We start from the raw sequence: 20,022 nt of genomic DNA, 5'->3' as shown, positions 1-20,022 counted from the left end.
CGTGATCAGAAGTCCGCAACCGACAAAGACCCACAGCTCAACATCTAGGTGGCTACATGCTCGTACGCCAAATTGGACTTGCCGGTAGACATACCCAGACTGCTGGTTGGAGGCGCCCGTCTATGCACCTAGGCACACTGTCCCCCGGCTGAACGAACCGCCACGCCAAGCAGGGGCTTATGCAAGATCTGCGCCCCAAGCTACACCAGGCACAATGAAGCAATCATTAGCATGTGTTTTGCCTTTCTCCTTCCATACGCGCTGATTGTTCTTTCTCTACATTTGTGCTTTTGCGCTGCGGTATTGCTGGCTTGAAGTGCCGCTCTGTGTCCCAGTTCCATCCAATTGCGTTTTCCTTTTCGTGCTATACAAGGCGACGGCATGTTTGCAACGGCCATACCTTCGGTCCACGATGATTTCCCTCGCGAGAAGAACGTCGTTCGGCTCAACATTGACTACGGCAGCGGCCAGTTAAAGGCAGCACTACAGTACATTTGTAAAGGCGAACGCGCCTGCCAATCCAAGATCATATCGGTGCCTTGGGACGAAGGTTGTTCCGTACTTGAGCAGAAGATTGTTCCTTTCGGTGATGGCTCAATCATTCGTGGAGATGACGTTGACCTCTTCGTTGATAAGGAGCCAGAGCGTTCCGGGGAGGTGATCGAGCTTTGTAAGTTCGTGCTCACTCCCGTGTCTCGCTTGGCCAGTCTCCATCATGCAGCTCACTAGCGGTACAGGGAAGCTGTGCTTGTGTCCCGAGTATCAGGACATGGATGCGGCCAGGCGAGTATGGAGCGCTCTGGGTGCTAAGCATGGCGACATGGGCGCCATTCGTGATTCTTATCGAGCGCAATCTGAACTGGATCAAGGGCAGAACTTGGCACTGGCTCAAAACGTGGAGCCTTTGGGCGGAGGAGCCGGGAATGTCGAGCGAAGACTGGGATACTACAGACGCTGAGCTCGTGGTCACGGTCCCTTGCATGTGGAACCACTGCGCTCTGGAACGTCGATGTTGCCGTTCGTACTCCCGTGGCCACTTGCTGAACCCGCCGTTTTGCAGGGTGTCATGGCTTGTGCATGCACAGGCGCCGGATTCAAGAATTTTCTGTTTGTCTATGAGCCAGTGTGGTACGTCGGCTACGCCGTAATGCTCATTCTTTCAGACTGACATTACCTAGTGCGGCCGCCCAGCTTATGCCTGATCTTCTAGACACCATGCCGACTCTAGAATCCCTGTGCTTCGTTGACATCGGTCGGGGGACTGTTGATATTGCAACTGTTAAAGGGCTCGCAAATACGACTGAAGCGCGACCCTAGCTCGACATCGTCGGTGAGCTTACCGGGCGGTACGCCGGCGCCCAGATTGTTAACGGCCACATTGCTGAGTATATCAGGACATGCCCGGAGATTGTTCATCATCCTTCCATCTCGTCCGAGCACTGGCCAGAAGATATACTACATCTTCTGGGCGATATGTCGCAGTGGGATTTTGCCCTGCAGGTTGGTAGAGAGATTGAGAAGGCATGAAAAGGAGAATGGCGTTCGAGTCGAATTCACCATTGTGATACATGCACGCGAGGGCTGGAATAGACTTGAGGGAGGCCTCACGGAGCTTACGATCAGTGTCACAGAGTCAGTACTTCTTCCGGCCACGCCGTTGAGGAGTAGTAATGCCGACGTTGGCACAAGGCAAGTGGCGCAAGCAGCCTTTACAAAATGGACCGACGCGCTTGTGGAGGCCGTTCAGACACACCTCCGCCGTCCTTCGCAGGCCTCCGTCAGTGCAGCCGTTATCTACATCTGTACTATCGCTGACCTTTCTGCAGTGCGGGGCGGTTATGCTTGTTGGTGGAGGTGCCAGGAACAAGTTCGTAAGTCAACGCCTGAAGGCGTGCATCCAACATGAGGGTCGCCACTTCCTGCAGCACACACATTATGGAGAAAACATCGTTACCCTTGGCGGTCTCAAATATTATACAAACATCCCATGCGCACCTACGCCGAGCGGGTATTGGTACATCATTCGTGATGAGGATTCGCTCCCCTTTTCAGCCGGTCATGACGACGTTACGAGATGGAAGACAATTTATCGAGAGCATGGCGGCTCAAAGCGTGCTACTGGAAAGAGTCCTGTCTTCGTCAGGGGCTCTTCTCGGGCAGAATTTGACCAGGATGGCAACGTCTGGGTGCTGCCAGACCGCGTCATGATGCTGGCAATGCGGCGGAAAGGCGAAGAATTACAGACAAGGCGCCATCCCGTCACGTTTCACATCGACCCAACTACAGAGTGAGCAGATGAACCGCTCAATTGGCGCCATATTGCTGACTTGTCATGTAGCCCGAGGTTGAGGATCCCAATATACTGTTCAACGGCCCGGATTGCAGACCACAGGCCTGCTATGAAGGGGGACGGAGCTCTTGTTGACCGTCTTAAACACTGGCGGTCGCATGAGATCGATGTATCCTTGGATCAATTAGCCTATCATGCTTTTGAAAATATCTCAATCAATGGCAGGGAGCTCTTCTTCGCCCGAGCTGTTGTCGAGCTGCAGGGGAGCAACACTCACCTTCACATCAATGTAGATTCTTACAGCCGGGCCAGGACTACCGATATCATGAAAAGAGTAAGTTCGTCCTCGAGTGATGACCCAGTGTTAGACCCTCACTGACCTTGTGATAGAGCGGGCGCCGATTGGAACATTGCTCTTTAAGGAACCCGTCCTTCTGCCGTTCGACGAGCAAGGGGAGTACTCTACCGTACCAGAACTGTGGAGCAGTATGGAGCTCTGGCAAAAGTACCGCACTGAAAACGTCGCCAGAGCGAAATGCACGGCCAGAAACCCTCGTCAAACTGAACGGCGTATGCTGCATGCCTCGCTCCACACCGAAGCCACCAGACGGAGTCCGAGGAATCATACCACGTCCCATCACGTTGTTGGCCCACCCTCGGACTTTGGCGCTGTGTCTCTGATTACCGCAGCAACGACAGCCTTTGAACAGGGTATAGCGTCTGCAGCCGAGTCTTCGTGGACAGACTTCACTGCTGGAAACTCAGAGACTGGAGGAGAAGCTGCACTCGCTATTGACAAAGACACAGAAGGTGAAGACGGTACCGAAGTTCACACCAGCGACGGTGCTGGTACGAGTTCGCAAGCTGGTGAGCATCCGATCGAACTATCCACGGCACCGACATACAATCCTTTCCAGTTCTCAGCATCTCCAGCAATCTATGCAGTAAAGAGTGCATGTGAGAGCTTCAGACGCTCTCCAGACCATTGGGCGGCAGAGCCTTGTGACGGTCAACCACCTGCAATCACTTCTACACCACCATCCACACATCGAGAACCACAGGCCTACTCTAGATTGGGAGGAAGAGAGCAGAAAGCAGAGATGCAATGTCGGGCTAGGCCATATAAACGCAAGCCACCTCCTGACGAAATCTGTTTCATTCCGAAACGTAGCACTCCGAAACGCAAGGAACCGGCTCGGTTCGCAAGCTGCACCGAAGAGACGCCATCAGGGTGGACCTTCGTTGATTATAGCGTTCCTGAGCCTAGCATAAGGGAAGATGAAAGTGCTGAAGCGAAGTCCTACCCCGGACATCGCCGGAAAGGTGAGGACAAAGCAGTCCGGTATAGCGTTTGCCCTTCAGGATCGCATGGATACCGTTAAGCATATTGAAGGAAACCCTCCTTCACAATCGAGCAAGCGTGTCAGGCTCATCAACATAGCGGAATGCCCTTCAGGTGTTTCCCCCGAGCATAACCAATTGCGAAGGCGAAGCACAGAGCACAGCAAATCTACTCACGCCCAAAAAGACCGTTCAACCTCGCCGTTAGACTATACTATCTATGATGTACTAAATCTTTGGTGGGAAGGTGTTGCAATGGCACTACACTCTACAATGAACGTGAACTTTCCGCGCAAGATTGTCTGGAAAGTCCGTACACTTCGAAGTCCGTGGACTTACCTCATTACGTTTACAGATCGAACAGTTCGCGTGACAGAAGGATAGTCATTGGACCTTGTATTTCACCGGTCGGAGTGGCTATTTGAGCCACCTTGCCTTAGTCGCACTACACGAGCACCAACTCTAGCTAAACGCATTCGGGTAAATCAACGACCCGTTCGGCGCCTAGAGCATTCGTCAGCACAAATTCACGTTGATGTATGACCCGGCGGCACTCACACTGCAGAAGTACTGATTCGCGCACGTGCCGTTCAGCCACGCCGGCTCTGCCCCGGCGTCGTTCAAAAGCAGGGCACTGACCCCGTGCGCCGGTAGCGTCACCGACCAGCTCCTAACTGCGGTCCCGACAGTGCGGTGCGCCCACATGTCGTAAACCTCATACTGCCTGCCCGCCTTCAGCAACCAGCTCTCCGCCAGCGCAAACGACATGTTTTGTGCTTGATTCGCAGTATTGAGGATCATGATTACGACGCCATAACTCGAATTGCCGCTCCAGTACTGCGCGGGCGAGGCCGGGTTATTAGGCCAGTAAACGGCTGGGTAGTTAGGGTTGCCGACTTTGAACGAGTTGTTGCCCCAGCGGAACGGAGTTATGCTCGTTCCGACATTTGGGTCCTGGTTGATCTTGATCAAGTCTCTGTTGCCGAGGATGGTGAAAGTCTCGTTGCTGACTTTAGTCAGATCCGTGCCGATGATCAAGGGCGATTTGAGCAGTGCCCAGGCCGTAAAGTGGCTCTTCGACTCTTCATATGTGAGATTGCCTGGTGGGTTGCCAATGCCGTTCGTGTTCCCGACCTCCAAGATATCCATGTCGTTGTGGCCATAGAAGTCGGTGGCCCAGTACTGGTAGCTTGCCTGGGTGATCACCGTAGCAATGGAGGACCACCATGGTTTGACGTCGTTGTCAATGCGCCAGGACTGGCCAAGCTGGAGGAGGAGTCAGCATTGCATTCGAACCCTGCGGAGAGGTTCGATGAGTCTACCTGCTTGCCCCATACCCAGGGCTGTTCAAGACCCCACTCACAAAGCGAAAAGATAAAGGTGACGTTGGTCCGGGCGGCAAACTCGGCGATCGCATTAGCCATGGGCGTGTAAGTGCCGTAGATGTTCTCCTGGGTGATGTTGTCCTGCGGGAAGTCTACGATCTCGGTTAGTGCAAGCTGTTCCGCCAGTAGGCTCGCAATGATCCAGCCATCCACTCACAGCAGTGGTCGAGCTTGAGGTAAGTCATGCCCCAACTGTACCAGGTCTCCAAATCTTGCAGCTCGTGGCCCCAAGATCCAGGCTGTTGTCAAGATCAGCTGCCGTTACAACACAGTCAAGCAGTAGCACGCCGGAGGACTTACGAAACCACCGCAGGTCTTGTACCTGGCAGTATCGCGTACCTTCATCAGCAAACTACACCCAGCGAGCGGTGTCAACGCAAGATTTCTCTTCACTCACCCCAAGTCCGAATAAGCTGCCAGCTGGACGCCCAGCGCGTTCATCTGCTTACTGAGTGCCGGCATACCGTTGGGAAACCTCGTTTGATTGGCCACAATGTATCCGGTAGCGTTGCGCTGCGCCTCGAGGTTGAAGTCATCGAGGATGAACTGCGTATAGCCCGCGTCCACCAGCCCGCGTTCACTCATAATCTGAGCCTGGATCAGGACGTCCGAAGCGTTGTAGTCGCCTGCGAAGCCATTGAAGGTGTCGTAGCCCATGGCTGGGAGACGGCCGACGCCATCGTTCAGAGCGTGAGCGAGGAGAGAGGCTGCAAGGAGAAGGAGAGACGTGGAGGGAACGGAAGACTTCATGGTGGCCGAACGATGCAAGGGCGGGATTGTCAGAACGAAAGTGAACGTTGCAAAATACCTAGCCTTTTGTACGAGTTGCGCGATGCATCTTAAGCGAATTCTTCTCTCTCCAGCCCCCCAAGCGGAACCCTTTCCCACCGGACGAGCAGCAAGGTTTGACGTCTGTTATGCACTCATACACATGCAGGCTATTAATGCGCGGGACTATTTCTCCGCCATTGACGTGAGTCGCTAGTGTGCGGGGTGACGATCAGAAACGTACAAGATCATTGCGGATGGTGGATGGAGTGATGTGGAAGAGTAGCCGGCGGAGCTGTCGACCACATCCCGAGCGTGGAGCCGCTTTGAATGTGGAACCGAGTTGATTCCGGTGTGTGGTGCATATGCTGAGTTCGTAATGGTATCTTGTGACACGACGTCTTCGAGACTCCACATCTCTTAATTTTAGCCGGTACGATCGTTGATAAGATTATCGGGACTCGTGTGCGGTAGCCAGAAGTCAGTAGGCTAGGCCTGGCTCGGCCAGACCAGCAAACGGCACCTGACTTTATATGGGAATGAGGGTATTCACGGCCGAACAACTGTAGCTAAGCATGGTCGGTTAGGTATCATCATCCCGTCCGGACGTCAACATTCCCAGACCTGGCAATCGAGCAAGGCAGCATCGCTGTCCCCAGCCAGCATCTTTGACCCACACCAGTTGACCGAAGCCTGTCCCGAGCAAACGATGCCGGAGCGGACCGACAGATGTTCTGCTCAGCCTCCCTTCCGCGCTCCAGATGGAGTGACAGCTTTCCGCTCCCGCTCCTCCCTCTCCTTCAATTTGCGGCGTTCTCCTTCCAGTACCTTGCGCACGCGACTAAGCACTTCCTGCTTGTCCTTCGCGCCCTTGCAGTCCTCACTTCTATACGGAGGAGCGATGATGATCGCTTCGTGCACTATCATCTCCTGGTTATGCCAGCGGACGGGCATGTTTCTGTAGCCTTCAGTTAGCATCACAGGTATGTAAGGCGTGGAGGAGAGAAGACGTGCATCCGTCGGAAGCTGTCAAAGATCGCTTGCGCCTCTTTCGTGACGCCCTTGCCCTGGTTCTTCTCCTGTTCTTGGACAGCCGCTACACGTTCATCCAGACGTCGGCGGAGACGTTTGGTGTCCACCAGCCCGACACTGGGCTTAGCGTTCTCAACGCTGCTCTCGCTTCCGCTGCCACCGCTCGCCAACGACACCACTTGGAAACTCTGGATCTGCGAGATGGGGATGATGTGGTAGTCGCCGGGCTGAGATGCAACGTCCGTCGAAGGGTTGGCCAAAGCGGCGCGAGTATTGATGGCAATAACATTCAGAATCGGCGAGACCGTGAAGAGCGTGCCGTCGTATGTTTTTGGAGCCGGTGCAGCGGTGGTGACTTTGATGCTGCGAGGAACGTCAGCATACGTGACCAAGACTTTTCGCCTCTCCTGCTCGACAATATACCGTGCGCCTATAGCCTTCCCAAGCGCCTCATTGTTGTCGGGTAGCGGTTGCGCGGCTGGTGTGCTCGTGCCTGCCATCTTCGGGGTTGCGACCTTGCCCGCCATGCTACTGCGCTTGCTATCCGCCATCCTGCATTGGCGTTGTTGTATACTCTATCTTCGCCTACGCAGACCAACTGCTGAGCATGAGTGCGCCTTTTATGCTGCTGTTACCGCTGCATTCACGCAACTAAATGCAGCTTCTCCGCAATCAACCGAGAAGATAAGTACAGACTAAGCGAACGGGTTGAGGTGTCGCAAGGAGAGCGATCAAGAAGGTTGTGTAGAGATGTGAGTACAGATCGAAGGAGCATGCGACGCGATGCACGAGAGTTCCTCGGATGTCGCACAGCAGGCGAGCAAGCACTGGGGCACGGACCAAGCATTCTCTCATTGGTACATGTGTCGAAGTGCGTGCTAGTGGAATGACACGAAGGTTCGGAAGCATGCGAGACGAACCATACTCGTTGGAACAGCAGCTATCGAGGATCCTCGCGACAATTTGGCGTCGTATCAAGCAATACGGAGCAGGAGAGACCGTTCACCTAGGTGACTCTCAATCATCATCTTGATCGCTCTGTTCACAGGGCCACTGGACGGAAGATATACTACTCTGTTCACGGCATGGAGGTTCACACTTTCCAATCTCTGAAGAGAGACACCTGATATACCCGACATGCTCTCGCAAATGAATGAAAACACACCCCTTCCTCCACAACTTCCGCTTTCGCTGAAGGCAGCCCCACCAAACGCGCTAGCGTGGCCTCACACGAGTCAGTCACTGACACCTCCACCACCCACAAGCATCACCACCAACCGCCCTATAACATATAACCCGGCAAAGCCTCTTCTCAAATTTTGTACCCGGTCTTCTTAGGTCCCCGTCCACTCAACCTTCCTCAAAATGCAGATCAAGTACATCACATCCTCCCCTCCACCCCACCAACCCCACCATCACTCCGAGGCTGTATAGTAGACGCTGACTGGTTGATTGTAGAGTGCGAACACTGACAGGGTACGCCCACACCAGCCCGGAGGTTAGCCTTCTTTGGTGAAGCTAGCGCTGACTTGGATCGTGTGACGATACAGGAAAGAGATCGAACTCGACATCGACTCAACCGACAAAGTAACGCGCATCAAGGAGCGCGTGGAGGAGAAGGAGGGCATCCCACCGATGCAGCAGCGATTGATCTACGGAGGGAAGCAGATGTGAGTAGATCTACCACTCACAGCAACGGTCTTGTTAGTGGCCACTCGCAGAGGCAGAGGTCTTCATAACCAAGGACGGGTGCGAGGAGATTGTTGGAAGCAGGAAATCGAAGGTATTATGATGCTGACAGGAGGGTGATTACAGGGCCGATGACAAGACAGCCGCAGAGTACAGCCTCGAAGGCGGCGCGACACTGCATCTGGTTCTTGCGCTCAGAGGTGGCTGCTCGCAATGATGTCTGCTCTGACCGTCGCGTACACCGGCAACCTTACGGGTCGAGGCAGTGATAAGCAAAAGTCAGGCAAGGCGAGCGAGTATCAGTTCGACAAGATCACTGCGTCATGAGCGGGCGGTTTTTCAATCAACCAGGAAGAGGCGGCCGGGCACGGCGAGACGAAAACAAATCGACCATGCATTACGAGGGACCGGCGTTGCACTTGAGGGCGGCGCGACGCAAGCAGTAAAGGTAGAGCCATTGTAAGCGGGTTCTTGTATGGCGTGCGATCTCTGCGCCTTGTCAATAACCAGCCCGGCCAGTAAATGCAGGCAGACATAGAGGAATACCTGCAGAGCCTCTCATAACACTCCGTACGCTGCCCATATTCCTCGCTGAACGCACGAAGCACAAGCACAAGCATACCACATCACGCATAGACACATACCATTTTCCATCCCACTCAAACAGCACCGGCAACCCTCCTAATACTCCTCCGTACTCCCTCCCCAACAACCTGCACCCTCCCCTCCGCCTCCAGCGCCCTGACCGCCTCCGCAAACTCCTGCCCCTCGACCGCCACACTACTGCGCTCAGACAGCATGCGGACCACATCGCCATACCTCACCCCAACACCCCCACTGCCCCTTGCCAACTCGTCTAGTACGTCGAGCACGCCTCTCTTCAGGTCCTCCTTTCGCTTGCGTTCCGAGGCGGATGTGCCTTCAGTGAGGAGAGACATGTCGATCAGTCCAGTCCGAGCGTCCGTGGCAGCTTGCTTGAGTGCGGATTGGATCAGTCTGACGGCTTCTTCAACATCGCTCGCTTCAACCGTATTCGACAGCCGCATCTTCGCATGTGCTTCGGCAAGGCGGATCATAGACTCAAGTTGTCGAGTCGTAGCCGTAATCCTGCGCTCACTCGCACGGATATCCTCGCCCAACCTCCGCATGGCAACGTAAGACTGCACCAACGTTTCCGCTGCAGCGGGCGAGATAACGGGGTGAATGTTAGCGCGAGCGTAGGAGATGTAGAGAGTTAGGAAGTCGACGGGCTGTGCTCAGGCCAAGATAGTCAGCAGAGAGACCAGATAGAAGAGGAAGACGGTGTGTAAGGGATACGCACCAAGATTTCGTCCTTGCTGGCGTTCTCCGGCGCGTCTTCGAGGTACATGCCAACAAGGAAGCGTGCTAATTTTCGATCGGACGATTCTTCGATGCGGTCGAGCACGAGATATACCAAGTCAAATCTCGACAGCAGTGTCGGAGGAAGATCGATATTCTGCGGCACTGGCAAGTTGGGGTTGTACTTGGATCCTATTGGGTTCGCAGAAGCCAGGATACTCGTCCGGGCGTTGAGTGTTGTGATGATGCCCGCCTTCGCAATGGATACAGTCTGCTGCTCCATCACCTCATGCAACACTGACCGGGTTGAGTCGGACATCTTATCGAATTCGTCGATGCAGCAGACGCCACCTACAATCCGCAGAAACGAAGGTCAGCAAAACAGCTCAGCGCTCCTGCACATGGTCGGCCTACTTACCATCACTCAACACCAGCGCGCCACTCTCCAGCACCAAACTCCTCGTCTCCGGATCCCTCGTCACGTACGCCGTCAACCCAACCGCAGAGCTCCCCTTGCCACTCGTATAAATGCCCCTCGGCGCAATCTTGTGCACATACTCCAGCATCTTCGACTTGGAAGTACTCGGATCGCCACACAACAGCACGTTGATATCACCCCTGTACTTCGGACTCCCGCCCTTTTCGAAAGACTTGTTAGTCCCGCCGAAAAGCTGAAGCAGAATACCTTTCTTCACGTCGTCCATTTCGTAAATCGACGGGGCCAGACTGCGGGAGAGGAGTTCGTACACGTCGGGGCGGGCGGCGGTGGCGCGGATGCGTTCCTCATCCTCCTGACTGACCTTCCGAGTCCCTTCGCCGTCCCCCTTCCCACCGCCTCCAGCAGTCGCTTGCTCGCTCAACTCCTCTTCAATCGTACTGACATGAACTCCCATGCGCCTCTTGTCCACCTTCTGGATATGCAGGCAGTCGACGTAAGTCTTGAACACGTTCTTCACCGTCCTCTGTCGCGGGTTGACGCGCACTTGATTGCACTTGAAGATGCCCGTAATCTCCACCCGGTCGCCGGCCTTACAAACATCGACGAGCTCGTCGTAAGCGCACAAGCTGACAGAGTGCGGCGTCTGTCCATCCGGCACGGAGTCGGGAGTCTCCTGCAACTTGATAACCTGCTTATCCGCAAACCCTGACCGGTTGTGGACAATCACCATACTATTGCTGCTCCCACACACCTCGCGCGGACACCTTGTAGGCTCAGCAATCTTGCCGCGGTCGATGTCCACCTTAACGGTATGGTGACACACTCCACAGCGGAAGAATGCATCCTTCATATCTGGGATGACTGGCGTGGTCCGGATGACCATCCCTTTGATGGAGACTAGCTTGTCCATATCTTGAGGATTCAGCTCGCGCAGGTTGATCGTAGCGTCGAGACCGAAGGGCCGCACGCGGTAGATCTTCTGCTCGACTTCTGATACGAGATCCTCCTCATCACTATCTGTAGCCTGCTGCGGGACGCCGTTCGGCTGTGCCTGAGGAGTCTGGACGTGTGCGGGAGTATGAGCACCATCGATATCCGAGCTGGGCACTGGCGGCATCGAGCTAGACCGTGCTTGCTGTTGCCGCGCCTGCTGAGTCTGTGTAGAGCGCCGCTCATTCATCCTCTTCTCCGCCAGATCGATCAACACATCCTTGACCGCCGTATCAATGACGGGAATAATCTCCGCCGGGAACGCCTGGACTTGATGCCATAGTTTCCTCGTCGCAGGGTAAGCCTTCAAGTTCCGGCAATCTAAGTAGAACGCTCTCGTGCCGAGATCTAGTATAGTCTCCAGCATGGTCAGGTTCTCTTTCTCCAGCGCAGGGTGATCGGGGTCCAGTATGTCGTCTTCGCTCAATTCGCCATCAGCAATAAGACGATACTTCTTCTGGAAGTTCCACAGAAAGTCTTTGAACGCTGCGAAAGAGTCTGCAACAGATACATTCGTGCCCCACACGATCTTCGTCGAGGAGCCACCGAGCAGATCGGCGTCAGAGGTGTTTGGGTTAAGGTTGGAGAAAGTGGCTGCGCCGTCTGATCCGCCATCCCGGGTGGGCATGCCACTCTCATCTATATAGACTCGGGCACGTCCGGAAATATCGGAGTCGATGTCATGACGTCTCCGCATTGCTGGAGTCGCGGCTCCAGCACGTAGTAGATCTGGAGAGCGAACGAAGAGGCCGGTGGAGCTTGTACGGTCGGCATGATGGCCACCAGGCGTAGGACCAACGGGATCTGAGCTGGTGCCATAATGGATGGGTGACGATTCTGCGTACATTATTAGCATGAACGGAAGCTCTACCATGTCTACGTTGCACGCTCACCCGTGATGCCGCCCGTTGCCCGCGGCGTCCTCCCACCTTCACTGCTTCCGCCAGCGACAGTCTGTTGTCTAAGTGGCGAGCTGATACCAACGCCATTGATGCCTGGCACGTTTAAGCCTTGACTCTGGCTCTGACTCTGGCTTCCGTTCGGGCTTTGTCGCATGAACAGTGGTGAAGAAGTGGGCGGGACTTGCGATTGCGACGTCCCCTGCGACGACCTTGAATTGCCTCTTGGCGTGTTCTGGGATGGCAAGTCTTGCTGCGACGCATATTCAGCCTCGCTTTGTAGCTGGTCATTCGCAGCGTCTGCGTCTGGCATGATGGGGTCGCTGGAAGAGGGAGCTTGCGATGCTGGTAGCGATGCTGGCGCGCTGCGCTGAGGTGTTCCATTAACGGAGTTGCGATTGGAGCGACGGCTCGCTGGGGACGACATCTGGGTCGTTCACTTCGCTGCTGGATGGTATATTGGGAATGTTGGAAGAGAAAGGTGGGAAGCTGGGCGTTGGAGGAGGAAACGCGCCTTGACGCGCTTCTAATCACGCTAATCCCTTTCAAACAAAGTGGTTGCATTAGCGCGCTTTATTGCGCAGACTCGACGGTCACGGGAAGCAGCCAGAGACTGCATCGTTGTAAATGTAAATATGGCACCCTCGGCGCTTGCGATAGCGACATCGTCGCTAAATCGTCTGGTGAAGGAAGAGAAGAGCTACCACGCCGAGTTGGAGCAGCAAAAAGCCCGGATCACCAAGCTGGAGCAAAGTGGCAGCGGGGACGAGAATGCCGAGTTCACTTTGAGGCAAGAAGTATGTACACATCAACTAATCTCTACATTCAGTCATTTCTCGTTTGCCTGCATCCCTCATCGGTGGCGAGTTTCACGGCTGTAGTCCGGTCCCGCTGACAAACGTGCAGCGAAGAGCTCTTGAGGAGACGAAAGCCATCTTCCCGAAGCTGCGGGAGAAGATCCAAGAGGCTCATGACAGGCTTGAGCATGTAATCGTAAGTCCGAACCCACCGTGCTCCATACCCACTACTTGATCCCATGAGTGTTGCTGACTTGAACTTGCGCAGGAGCAAGACAAGGGCCCAGGCGATCAAAGCACGCCCGAGGACATTACCAAGGCCAAAGAAGCCATTGCCGCCGCCAAGACCGCACTGAGGGAGACGGCGTGATCAAGCAGTTGCTCTGTATCCGTAGGTGTTTCGCCTGGCATCGGAAGGCATGAGCGTCTCACAGCGACCGAGCTCCAGCCATTTCTCTGAAGGTCGTACAGGCGTCTGGTAAGGTCACGAACAACGATGGCTTCGTTGCTAACAACTAGCATATATTGATGACTCATACTCAATGCTCGTAGCTCAGCCCCTTTTCCTCTTAGCCGGCATGAAGGGTGAGGCCGCCGGTGCCGCCCGCTTTCTCATCGCCTGCGTTGCGGTTGTAGGTGCATGACTCGGTCGCCGCTCTCCGGTCGGCTCAATGCCGAGCCTGCCAACACCCGGAAGTTGCTCCGGCTCATTCAGCTCCTCAGCCTTCCGATCCTGCCCAGACATGATGGGTGGGCTTAACGGAGCAGCTGCAAGCACTGGGACCCGCGACTTCGCTTGAGTCAGTGCCCTTAGTCTCGCCTCCTTCTCCGCATTGCTCTGACCCTCCGCTTTACTCAACGCGGCATCCACCCTGCTGTGTCCTTTGGATGCCGTAAACACCCTGGGCACCGCAATCTTCTCCCTCCTCACACCCTCACCCGCCGCCGGCACTGGCTTAGCAAGTGCCGGCTTCTTCAACTCCTGCACCATCCACTCCGGCGCCGCCTGCACCTTGCCCTTCGTTCCCGGGGGTGGTACAGTCGTAAAAGTCCTCTTCTGACCCAGATTATACTCCCTCTCCCTAACCGCCTGCCTCGACTGATTTCTTAACGCCGCAACCACATCCCTCCCCCTCTTCACACTAGGCTTCACCACACCACCCCACCCGTTCGCCTTAGGGTTACGCACACCATCCACAAACGCGCGTCCCTTCTCCTTCATCGGCACCACCTTCCCCACAAAACTCACATTCGCATCCTCGCGCTGTTTAGTCAGGCCAGACATCGCCTCTCTCAACCTCTCCTCCTGCTTCTCCCTCGCCTCCTTCTCCTCTCTCACCAACCGTCTGTAGACCTTCCACCAACTCCGCGCATTCCTCGGCGTGCCCAGTTCCGCCAACTTCTTCTCCCAGCCTGGTATATCGCGAGCAATGAACGCTTTCCATAACTCCTCGTCCGCGTCAGCGACATGCGGACTACTGACCTCGATAGTGCGAAGGTGCGATGGGTTCTCGATCCGGCGGAGAACAGGTCGAAGGACCGAGTAAGGGATCTCGCCGACGGAGGTGATGTCGGGGAGATGGCGGATGCAGGAGCGGATCGCGAGCGAGCGGAGAGATGGGGCGGGCATGCTGCGTATATATATATGTATACCCAACCGAGTTCAGACTTGCTCTCCAAGATACAGTCTATTTGATTGCCGTGTAAGGGGTTTTGAGATCCTGTAGCGAAGTAGTGGCCGTGCTACTCTTTCGTCTGGGATTGGGGCTTGGTTACGGCTGAGGCTGGAGGACAAAGAGCATCACCGCGGTCGGCTGGGGTAGGGTGGTCCGGTCATGGACAGTGTGAGAAAGGTACATATTCACCCAGTCGTGAGCGCATCTCATTAAGGATCCGCTGAGAGGGTAAGCTCAGCAGGCGCGGTTGAACTCAATCTCACTCAAGGTCAACTCGCAGCCCCACCTGACCGTTGTCACAGCCGCAGGAATATCGCCGACTCGCTGGGAGGATCACGGCGCTAGTATATGTCATGCAATATTATCTTTCAGCTCCTTCTCTTCAACACCTTGCAATATACCGTTCTCGACTGTTCTTGGGCGGCGCAAGGCTCGGCGCCCGGACAGCAGCTGTAACGAGTTCGGCGGAAGCAACAAAAGCAATCCAACACATGCAAACACTGGTTGAGCATTCCACATGCAAAGGCACTGACAATGATGGAAGACACTCCAGGTTCACCTCTCAGAGCCGCCAAGCGTCGCAAGGTCTTCCGTAGGAAGCTAGACGCCGACGATGACAATGTCTCGCCCTCTACCCCAATTGAAACCATGGATGCCGTGGCGAACGAAACCGAGGCCCGTGTAGCTTTACCCCGGTCGCGGCATAATGTGGTGAAGAAGCAAGGCATCTCCTTCTCCAGCAACAGTCTCGCTCCCAAACCAGAGCCATTACCGAGCGAAGAGACCGCGCTTGTTACCATGCATCCGGACCGGGAGCAGCGTATTGCAGGGACCGACCGCTTCGTAAAGCCAAGTGGCAAAACGGCGGTGATTGATGACAGACATATGTACGTGATTTGTACTGCTTCCTTCCTTCTGTTCACAATCGAGAGGACAGGGCTGCACTAACAGCGTAGGACGGCATTTGTAGACTCCAAGATGGCTGAGTTGAAAGCTGTACAGGCTGCCACGGAGCAAGCACAAAGCACCCGCAATGTGACAGACGAACTTCAAAACGGCGCTGAGCGCAACGTAGAAAGCGTTCCGGGGATGAACAGCGCTGCAGAGGGCGCGGCCGCCTCGCAGCGCAACAAACATCAGCACAAGCCGCTTGCCAGAACTTTACGTCAACCTCCTTTACGCGCCACGTCGGACCTCGCCCGGGACAGCCTGATCGAAGACATCATGCGCGAATCCGATGTTGGATTGTACGATCGCTCAGCTTCCGGCACGCCATCCCAATACAACTTCGAGACTCCCGCCACCGACGCCGACCCCGACTCTGCCGCAGCGCTCGCCTTCACATCCGCCTTCCTCCGCGAACAAGAGGAGCGCAACCGCCGGCGCCCGCCCAACCCGGCTCCCTTCTCAAAAGTAGCCAAGGCGACAGGCATGGATCGAACGAATCACGGGCCGAAACTGGGAGGTAGCAGGGCTCAGCGGGAGAGGATGAAAGCTGCGCAGGCCACAGGGGCCGGGAGTACTACTGCTGCGGCGAAGAAGTGAAAGGCCCGAATTGACGGTGCTCATCGTACAGAAGTCGAGCTATAGCTTAGGCTTCTCCACCGTCAAATCCGGATCCAGCTCGCTCGTACACAAAATACACGTATCCCTCAAGCTCGGCAACCTGTCCCGATGATTAACTTCCTGATAATCCTCACTCGCAATCATATCCGCGAAATGGCGAATACTCGGGTAGTGCGCCAGGGCAATCTCGTCCCAGCCCGCTTGATCCTCGCCTTGTGTGCCCTGCTTAGGCACCACCTTACCTACGACCTTGGCAAAACCACCGCGTTTTTTGCCGATGGATTCAGAGAAAGCTTTTCCGTAGCGCAGGTAACTCTCGTGCATATCTGGCTTGAAGGCGAGGAGATTGAGCATGCTTACTGCCCCGTTCTGTCCCAGCTTGAAGTGGCGGCTCCATTCCAGAAGCTCGTCGTTCAGCTCCAGCCCTTGGGCGGAAGATGTCATTCTAGGCTTCTCTAAGCTTCCCGTAAGCTCTGGCACATCGCCGGACTGAGGGTGCAAAAGTCGTTCATTTCGCCGCTCAAAGTCGTTGACCAGGCTGCTTGGGACGCCGGCGGTGATGCTCCAGTGGTTGCTCACCCAGTCCCGAGACAGATAAGCTTCCGGGAGTGGGCTGGAGGCGGGAAGGATGATTAGGAGGTCCCATGTCGTGTTGAGCAATTGCTCAGTGGAGAGCGTTTCGGGTCTGATAACCCAGCGGATACAGCGGGAGGTAACGAAGGGTTTGACGCCAAAGGAGGAGAGCGCGCGGACGTATTGGTTGATGGTAGCGTTGGGAGACAGTGCGAGGAGGTGGAGGGTTGTTAGAGGCATATCTGTCGTTTATAATCGGGCAATCCTGGTTGGGTTGCTGTAAAATGTGGTGATATGAAGAAGAGGACGATCTGATAGCCGTAAAATGTTGTCGGGAGTCGTGGACATTGACGATACATAAGATACGCGACAGAACCCCATCCTGTACCTAAGTGACGTTCAGGAACCTCAGTCGTACCTCGGTTCCGCGGCACCGTTCCAATGCGTTCACTTCCACATTACCTTACTTTATTGTGAAGAAAGAATACTTCTCCTTGTTGTTCTTTTCCATTGAACGCTACTTCGCAATGCTCGAGTTGGTGTCGTACACTTACAGAAAAGACATACGGAGTGAAGAAAGAGGTGACATCCAAAGTCATGCAAAAGACTGTCGCCATACAAGCTTGTAGCTCCCTTCGCTTCATGCAACTGCTTGCAGATCCGCAAGGAAGGGGAAAGTTGGCAGCCATCTCTGTTTCCGGGCTGCAATATCGACACTCCTCTTCACCTTCAGCATTGTCACTGATAACAACAAAGATCTCGGCGAGAAACCGGGCGCAGTAAGCAATGAGGTAGGTGATAGCAAACTCGCCCAGAGGTTTTGCGTAAGTACGTACGGAACGCTACAAATGACGGCTAAATCATTCTGTTTCACGCCTTCACCTTCCGCCCATCCACATACTTCTGCGTACCAATGGGTTTTGAACCCGCCGACCGCTTGGTCGACGCAGCGGCCAGATTCGCCGCGGTCAAAGGCTGTACCTTCTTCTTCTCCGCGCGCTCTTTGTTCGCCTTAGCAGCGACCGCCTGCTTGATAGCAGCCTCTGCATCCGGTGAAAGCTTCGCCTTACCCTCCGGCCTCTTAACGCCATTCGATACTGAAGCACCCGACTGTGCCTTCTTCGCCGCCGCAGGGGGCGTTTGACCCGGCAACGCAGCACCCTTTTCTCTTGTCCTTTGCGCGGCAGCGTTCCGGACCGATGCCGCGGCGGTCTGAATAGCCATCGTGCTTAGTGGACGTGTCACCATGGCCTGCATATTCGCCATCGGCATGGCTTTTTGCATGCTTGCAGCAGGGTTAACAGAAGATCTCCGCGTGGTGTTCGCTGCTTCGCCTCCCACTGGTATGGACGACACGCTGTTCGCTTTCCGCGCCGGCGGAGCTGCTCGAGCGATGTTCTGCTGAACTTGTTGCGCGACTCGCATAATGTTCTGCTGCGTTGCGGAGGATACCTGGCCCTTCGCCGCGGGCGCCTGGGACGCTTTCTTCGCTACTTCGGCATTGCCGGAGGATGCGAGAGTCTTCTGCATTTGTTCTTGTGTTTGCGGTGCAACTTGCAACAGCTTGTCCATAACTCCTGACGGCAGGGGACTATGGGCGTTGGCGGCTCTTAGGGCGTTCCGGATGGCCTCTTGGCTCGTTGCCGCGATCGGTGCTTTGCCGATATCGAGAAGATTCAGCTGTTGCTGCTCTGCGACCTTCGCTAACAGGTTGTCGAAATTGAGCGGCTCGGTCATGTCAACTGCGCTCAATGCACCTGCTGCAGTGGTGATGGGACCGAAGATGCTCAGGAACTCATCCCAGCCGCCACCCTTTACTTCCGTGCTGATCATCTTGGCGTGATTGGGCTCCTTCTTGCCTTCCACAGCCTGCATCGCGGAGACCGGATCATCCGCAGGGAAGTTTTTGAACTTGTAGTAGTACTCGAGGATGTAATCCTTCTCCCTCCACCGGTTCATCAACCACCGACCAAACGCTTGGTCGTTGTCGAGAGGAATGTCACTGATTCTGTATCTACGCCAAAACATGTTGACACTCTTTGGCGGTCGGCCTTCGAAGAACGAAGACCGCAGTGTGAAGATGTCCTGACCATACTCGCCCTTGGGCACACCCTCGTATGCTACCGTGCAGTCATACAGCCAGTTTGTCGAATGCTTCAGCTCCTGCAGGATGAACTGAAGTCCCGTCGTCCTGGGTAGAAGCTGATTCTTCATGTCCGGAATACCAGACTTTTTCGCCCACGCGGCTGATTTCTCCCTGGTGACGGCGGAGAGATTGGTGCCCTCCGGAAAGATGAGCAGCCACATTGGATCTTCCGGATTCTTCAGATGGCTCAACGCAGACTTGAAGCGCCACCGATCGGTCTCCCACTTACGGCTGAGAAAGATGAAGTTATAGAACTGTGCACCCCACCCGAAGATTGGTAGTTGTTTCATGCTTTCCTTCAGAATGATGTAGATGCGACCGTGCATCTTGTTGGTATACGCGATCCACCAAAGGTACAACCAATCCGTGTAGAGTTGATGGTTGGCCATCAGAACCATGCGGTGCGGGAAGTTGCATTTCAGCGTCCCGTCGTCCATTTGGAAGAGCTGGCCTTTCATACTGTCATCGCCACTGACCCTAACAACCGTCGGCGCCCACCATTGCGTGATGGTTGTCATTAGCACGGCAAAGGACTCCTTAGTCCACGCCATGTAGCCATCGTAGGCCTTAGGGTCGACAAGCTTAAGCGGCGCACCTATAAACTGGGAGGCAGAGATGGCGAGGAGCCCGGACAGGAACGTCGACGCGGCGCTGAACGCTCGCTCTGCTTGGCCCATGCCGCCATGTTGGATTGGATTGGGGTTGTTGACGCCGGACTTGGTGAGAGTAAGGCCTGCGCCTCCGTCGCCAGATGTTGTGCTTCTTGCTACCATGCTTGGTTCGTAAGAATCAATTCCTATTGGGCAAGTCTACCTTTCGTTGTTACCATCCACGACTCGAAGACACCAGGCTTGAGATGGTTGGCTTGATGGTGAGGTTCACGCCAGAATCATGATCGAAAAAGCACAACCTTACCGTCCACCACCGTCCTCAAGCCGTCTGTCATGCCATTGCCGTCTCGCCTCACACCCGTCCGGACCCCTGCAGCAATGACAGCAACCGAGCCAAGTTCCAGCCACAATCTGCAGATCGTCGGACCAAAAACGGTCGCTGTGGTGGCGCTTGCACCCTTGCTAGGTTGTTGCACAGACGATCATTCTCCCGCTTTTCT

The 20,022-nt window shown here is 55.1% G+C and overlaps 11 protein-coding genes across 11 annotated transcripts; 5 read left to right on the top strand and 6 right to left on the bottom strand.

Moving 5' to 3' along the window:
• The first annotated feature begins 141 nt into the window (after nt 1–141).
• BAUCODRAFT_517980 (uncharacterized protein) lies at nt 142–1,088 on the top strand. The gene is made up of 2 exons (XM_007679133.1): nt 142–670; nt 738–1,088. Exons 1-2 carry the CDS (start codon nt 382–384, stop codon nt 956–958), a joined length of 510 nt encoding a protein of 169 aa, XP_007677323.1. The 5' UTR covers nt 142–381; the 3' UTR covers nt 959–1,088.
• Nucleotides 1,089–2,680: 1,592 nt separating this feature from the next.
• On the top strand, nt 2,681–3,986 carry BAUCODRAFT_517973 (uncharacterized protein). Its single transcript, XM_007679132.1, has one exon. It carries the CDS (start codon nt 2,779–2,781, stop codon nt 3,670–3,672), a length of 894 nt encoding a protein of 297 aa, XP_007677322.1. The 5' UTR covers nt 2,681–2,778; the 3' UTR covers nt 3,673–3,986.
• Nucleotides 3,987–4,084: 98 nt separating this feature from the next.
• Nucleotides 4,085–5,673, bottom strand: BAUCODRAFT_157442 (glycoside hydrolase family 27 protein; the record flags this gene model as incomplete). Its single annotated transcript, XM_007679131.1, has 6 exons — nt 4,085–4,135; nt 4,190–4,897; nt 4,954–5,108; nt 5,174–5,255; nt 5,317–5,338; nt 5,414–5,673. 6 exons carry the CDS (start codon nt 5,671–5,673, stop codon nt 4,094–4,096), a joined length of 1,269 nt encoding a protein of 422 aa, XP_007677321.1. The 3' UTR covers nt 4,085–4,093.
• Nucleotides 5,674–6,603: 930 nt separating this feature from the next.
• On the bottom strand, nt 6,604–7,367 carry BAUCODRAFT_50250 (uncharacterized protein; the record flags this gene model as incomplete). The annotated part of the gene is made up of 3 exons (XM_007678716.1): nt 6,604–6,742; nt 6,766–7,179; nt 7,240–7,367. Coding segments are annotated over 3 exons (681 nt in total), but the record flags the coding sequence as incomplete, so codon positions are not given.
• Nucleotides 7,368–8,015: 648 nt separating this feature from the next.
• BAUCODRAFT_517664 (uncharacterized protein) lies at nt 8,016–8,943 on the top strand. Its single transcript, XM_007679130.1, has 4 exons — nt 8,016–8,192; nt 8,275–8,292; nt 8,367–8,486; nt 8,632–8,943. The coding sequence occupies exons 1-4, from the start codon at nt 8,182–8,184 to the stop codon at nt 8,720–8,722; spliced, it is 240 nt and encodes a 79-aa protein (XP_007677320.1). The 5' UTR covers nt 8,016–8,181; the 3' UTR covers nt 8,723–8,943.
• A 221-nt stretch (nt 8,944–9,164) lies between these two features.
• On the bottom strand, nt 9,165–12,466 carry BAUCODRAFT_148939 (uncharacterized protein; the record flags this gene model as incomplete). Its single annotated transcript, XM_007679129.1, has 4 exons — nt 9,165–9,755; nt 9,827–10,176; nt 10,244–12,091; nt 12,148–12,466. The coding sequence occupies 4 exons, from the start codon at nt 12,464–12,466 to the stop codon at nt 9,165–9,167; spliced, it is 3,108 nt and encodes a 1,035-aa protein (XP_007677319.1).
• A 308-nt stretch (nt 12,467–12,774) lies between these two features.
• On the top strand, nt 12,775–13,379 carry BAUCODRAFT_34889 (uncharacterized protein). Its single transcript, XM_007678690.1, has 3 exons — nt 12,775–12,950; nt 13,060–13,146; nt 13,219–13,379. The coding sequence occupies exons 1-3, from the start codon at nt 12,789–12,791 to the stop codon at nt 13,318–13,320; spliced, it is 351 nt and encodes a 116-aa protein (XP_007676880.1). The 5' UTR covers nt 12,775–12,788; the 3' UTR covers nt 13,321–13,379.
• Nucleotides 13,380–13,503: 124 nt separating this feature from the next.
• On the bottom strand, nt 13,504–14,580 carry BAUCODRAFT_25047 (uncharacterized protein; the record flags this gene model as incomplete). The annotated part of the gene is made up of 1 exon (XM_007678563.1): nt 13,504–14,580. The coding sequence occupies one exon, from the start codon at nt 14,578–14,580 to the stop codon at nt 13,504–13,506; it is 1,077 nt and encodes a 358-aa protein (XP_007676753.1).
• Nucleotides 14,581–14,972: 392 nt separating this feature from the next.
• On the top strand, nt 14,973–16,191 carry BAUCODRAFT_517906 (uncharacterized protein). Its single transcript, XM_007679128.1, has 2 exons — nt 14,973–15,513; nt 15,583–16,191. Exons 1-2 carry the CDS (start codon nt 15,161–15,163, stop codon nt 16,169–16,171), a joined length of 942 nt encoding a protein of 313 aa, XP_007677318.1. The 5' UTR covers nt 14,973–15,160; the 3' UTR covers nt 16,172–16,191.
• BAUCODRAFT_517846 (uncharacterized protein) lies at nt 16,191–17,357 on the bottom strand. The gene is made up of 2 exons (XM_007679127.1): nt 17,228–17,357; nt 16,191–17,153 (listed from the first exon to the last, which is right to left on the bottom strand). Exon 2 carries the CDS (start codon nt 17,003–17,005, stop codon nt 16,211–16,213), a length of 795 nt encoding a protein of 264 aa, XP_007677317.1. The 5' UTR covers nt 17,006–17,153; nt 17,228–17,357; the 3' UTR covers nt 16,191–16,210.
• A 20-nt stretch (nt 17,358–17,377) lies between these two features.
• BAUCODRAFT_34884 (uncharacterized protein) lies at nt 17,378–19,931 on the bottom strand. Its single transcript, XM_007678689.1, has one exon. The coding sequence runs from the start codon at nt 19,682–19,684 to the stop codon at nt 17,636–17,638; it is 2,049 nt and encodes a 682-aa protein (XP_007676879.1). The 5' UTR covers nt 19,685–19,931; the 3' UTR covers nt 17,378–17,635.
• Between the last annotated feature and the right edge of the window lie 91 nt (nt 19,932–20,022).

The sequence above is a fragment of the Baudoinia panamericana genome (assembly GCF_000338955.1).
Source record: "Baudoinia panamericana UAMH 10762 unplaced genomic scaffold BAUCOscaffold_7, whole genome shotgun sequence".
Lineage (NCBI taxonomy): Eukaryota > Fungi > Ascomycota > Dothideomycetes > Mycosphaerellales > Teratosphaeriaceae > Baudoinia > Baudoinia panamericana.
The sequence above is the reverse complement of the archived record's forward strand: the minus strand, read 5'-3'. Positions and strand labels throughout refer to the sequence as shown.

Bases quoted from the DNA above. Each gene is read 5' to 3' on its own strand.
- BAUCODRAFT_517906 (XM_007679128.1), top strand. From the start codon at position 15,161: ATGATGGAAGACACTCCAGGTTCACCTCTCAGAGCCGCCAAGCGTCGC. The intron at 15,514-15,582 runs GTACGTGATTTG...CTAACAGCGTAG, and splicing joins GTGATTGATGACAGACATAT to GACGGCATTTGTAGACTCCA.
- BAUCODRAFT_517973 (XM_007679132.1), top strand. From the start codon at position 2,779: ATGGAGCTCTGGCAAAAGTACCGCACTGAAAACGTCGCCAGAGCGAAA.
- BAUCODRAFT_34884 (XM_007678689.1), bottom strand. From the start codon at position 19,684: ATGGTAGCAAGAAGCACAACATCTGGCGACGGAGGCGCAGGCCTTACT.
- BAUCODRAFT_34889 (XM_007678690.1), top strand. From the start codon at position 12,789: ATGGCACCCTCGGCGCTTGCGATAGCGACATCGTCGCTAAATCGTCTG. The intron at 12,951-13,059 runs GTATGTACACAT...ACAAACGTGCAG, and splicing joins AGTTCACTTTGAGGCAAGAA to CGAAGAGCTCTTGAGGAGAC. The intron at 13,147-13,218 runs GTAAGTCCGAAC...GAACTTGCGCAG, and splicing joins ACAGGCTTGAGCATGTAATC to GAGCAAGACAAGGGCCCAGG.
- BAUCODRAFT_517664 (XM_007679130.1), top strand. The intron at 8,487-8,631 runs GTGAGTAGATCT...GGGTGATTACAG, and splicing joins ATCTACGGAGGGAAGCAGAT to GGCCGATGACAAGACAGCCG.
- BAUCODRAFT_517846 (XM_007679127.1), bottom strand. From the start codon at position 17,005: ATGCCTCTAACAACCCTCCACCTCCTCGCACTGTCTCCCAACGCTACC.
- BAUCODRAFT_517980 (XM_007679133.1), top strand. From the start codon at position 382: ATGTTTGCAACGGCCATACCTTCGGTCCACGATGATTTCCCTCGCGAG. The intron at 671-737 runs GTAAGTTCGTGC...CTAGCGGTACAG, and splicing joins CGGGGAGGTGATCGAGCTTT to GGAAGCTGTGCTTGTGTCCC.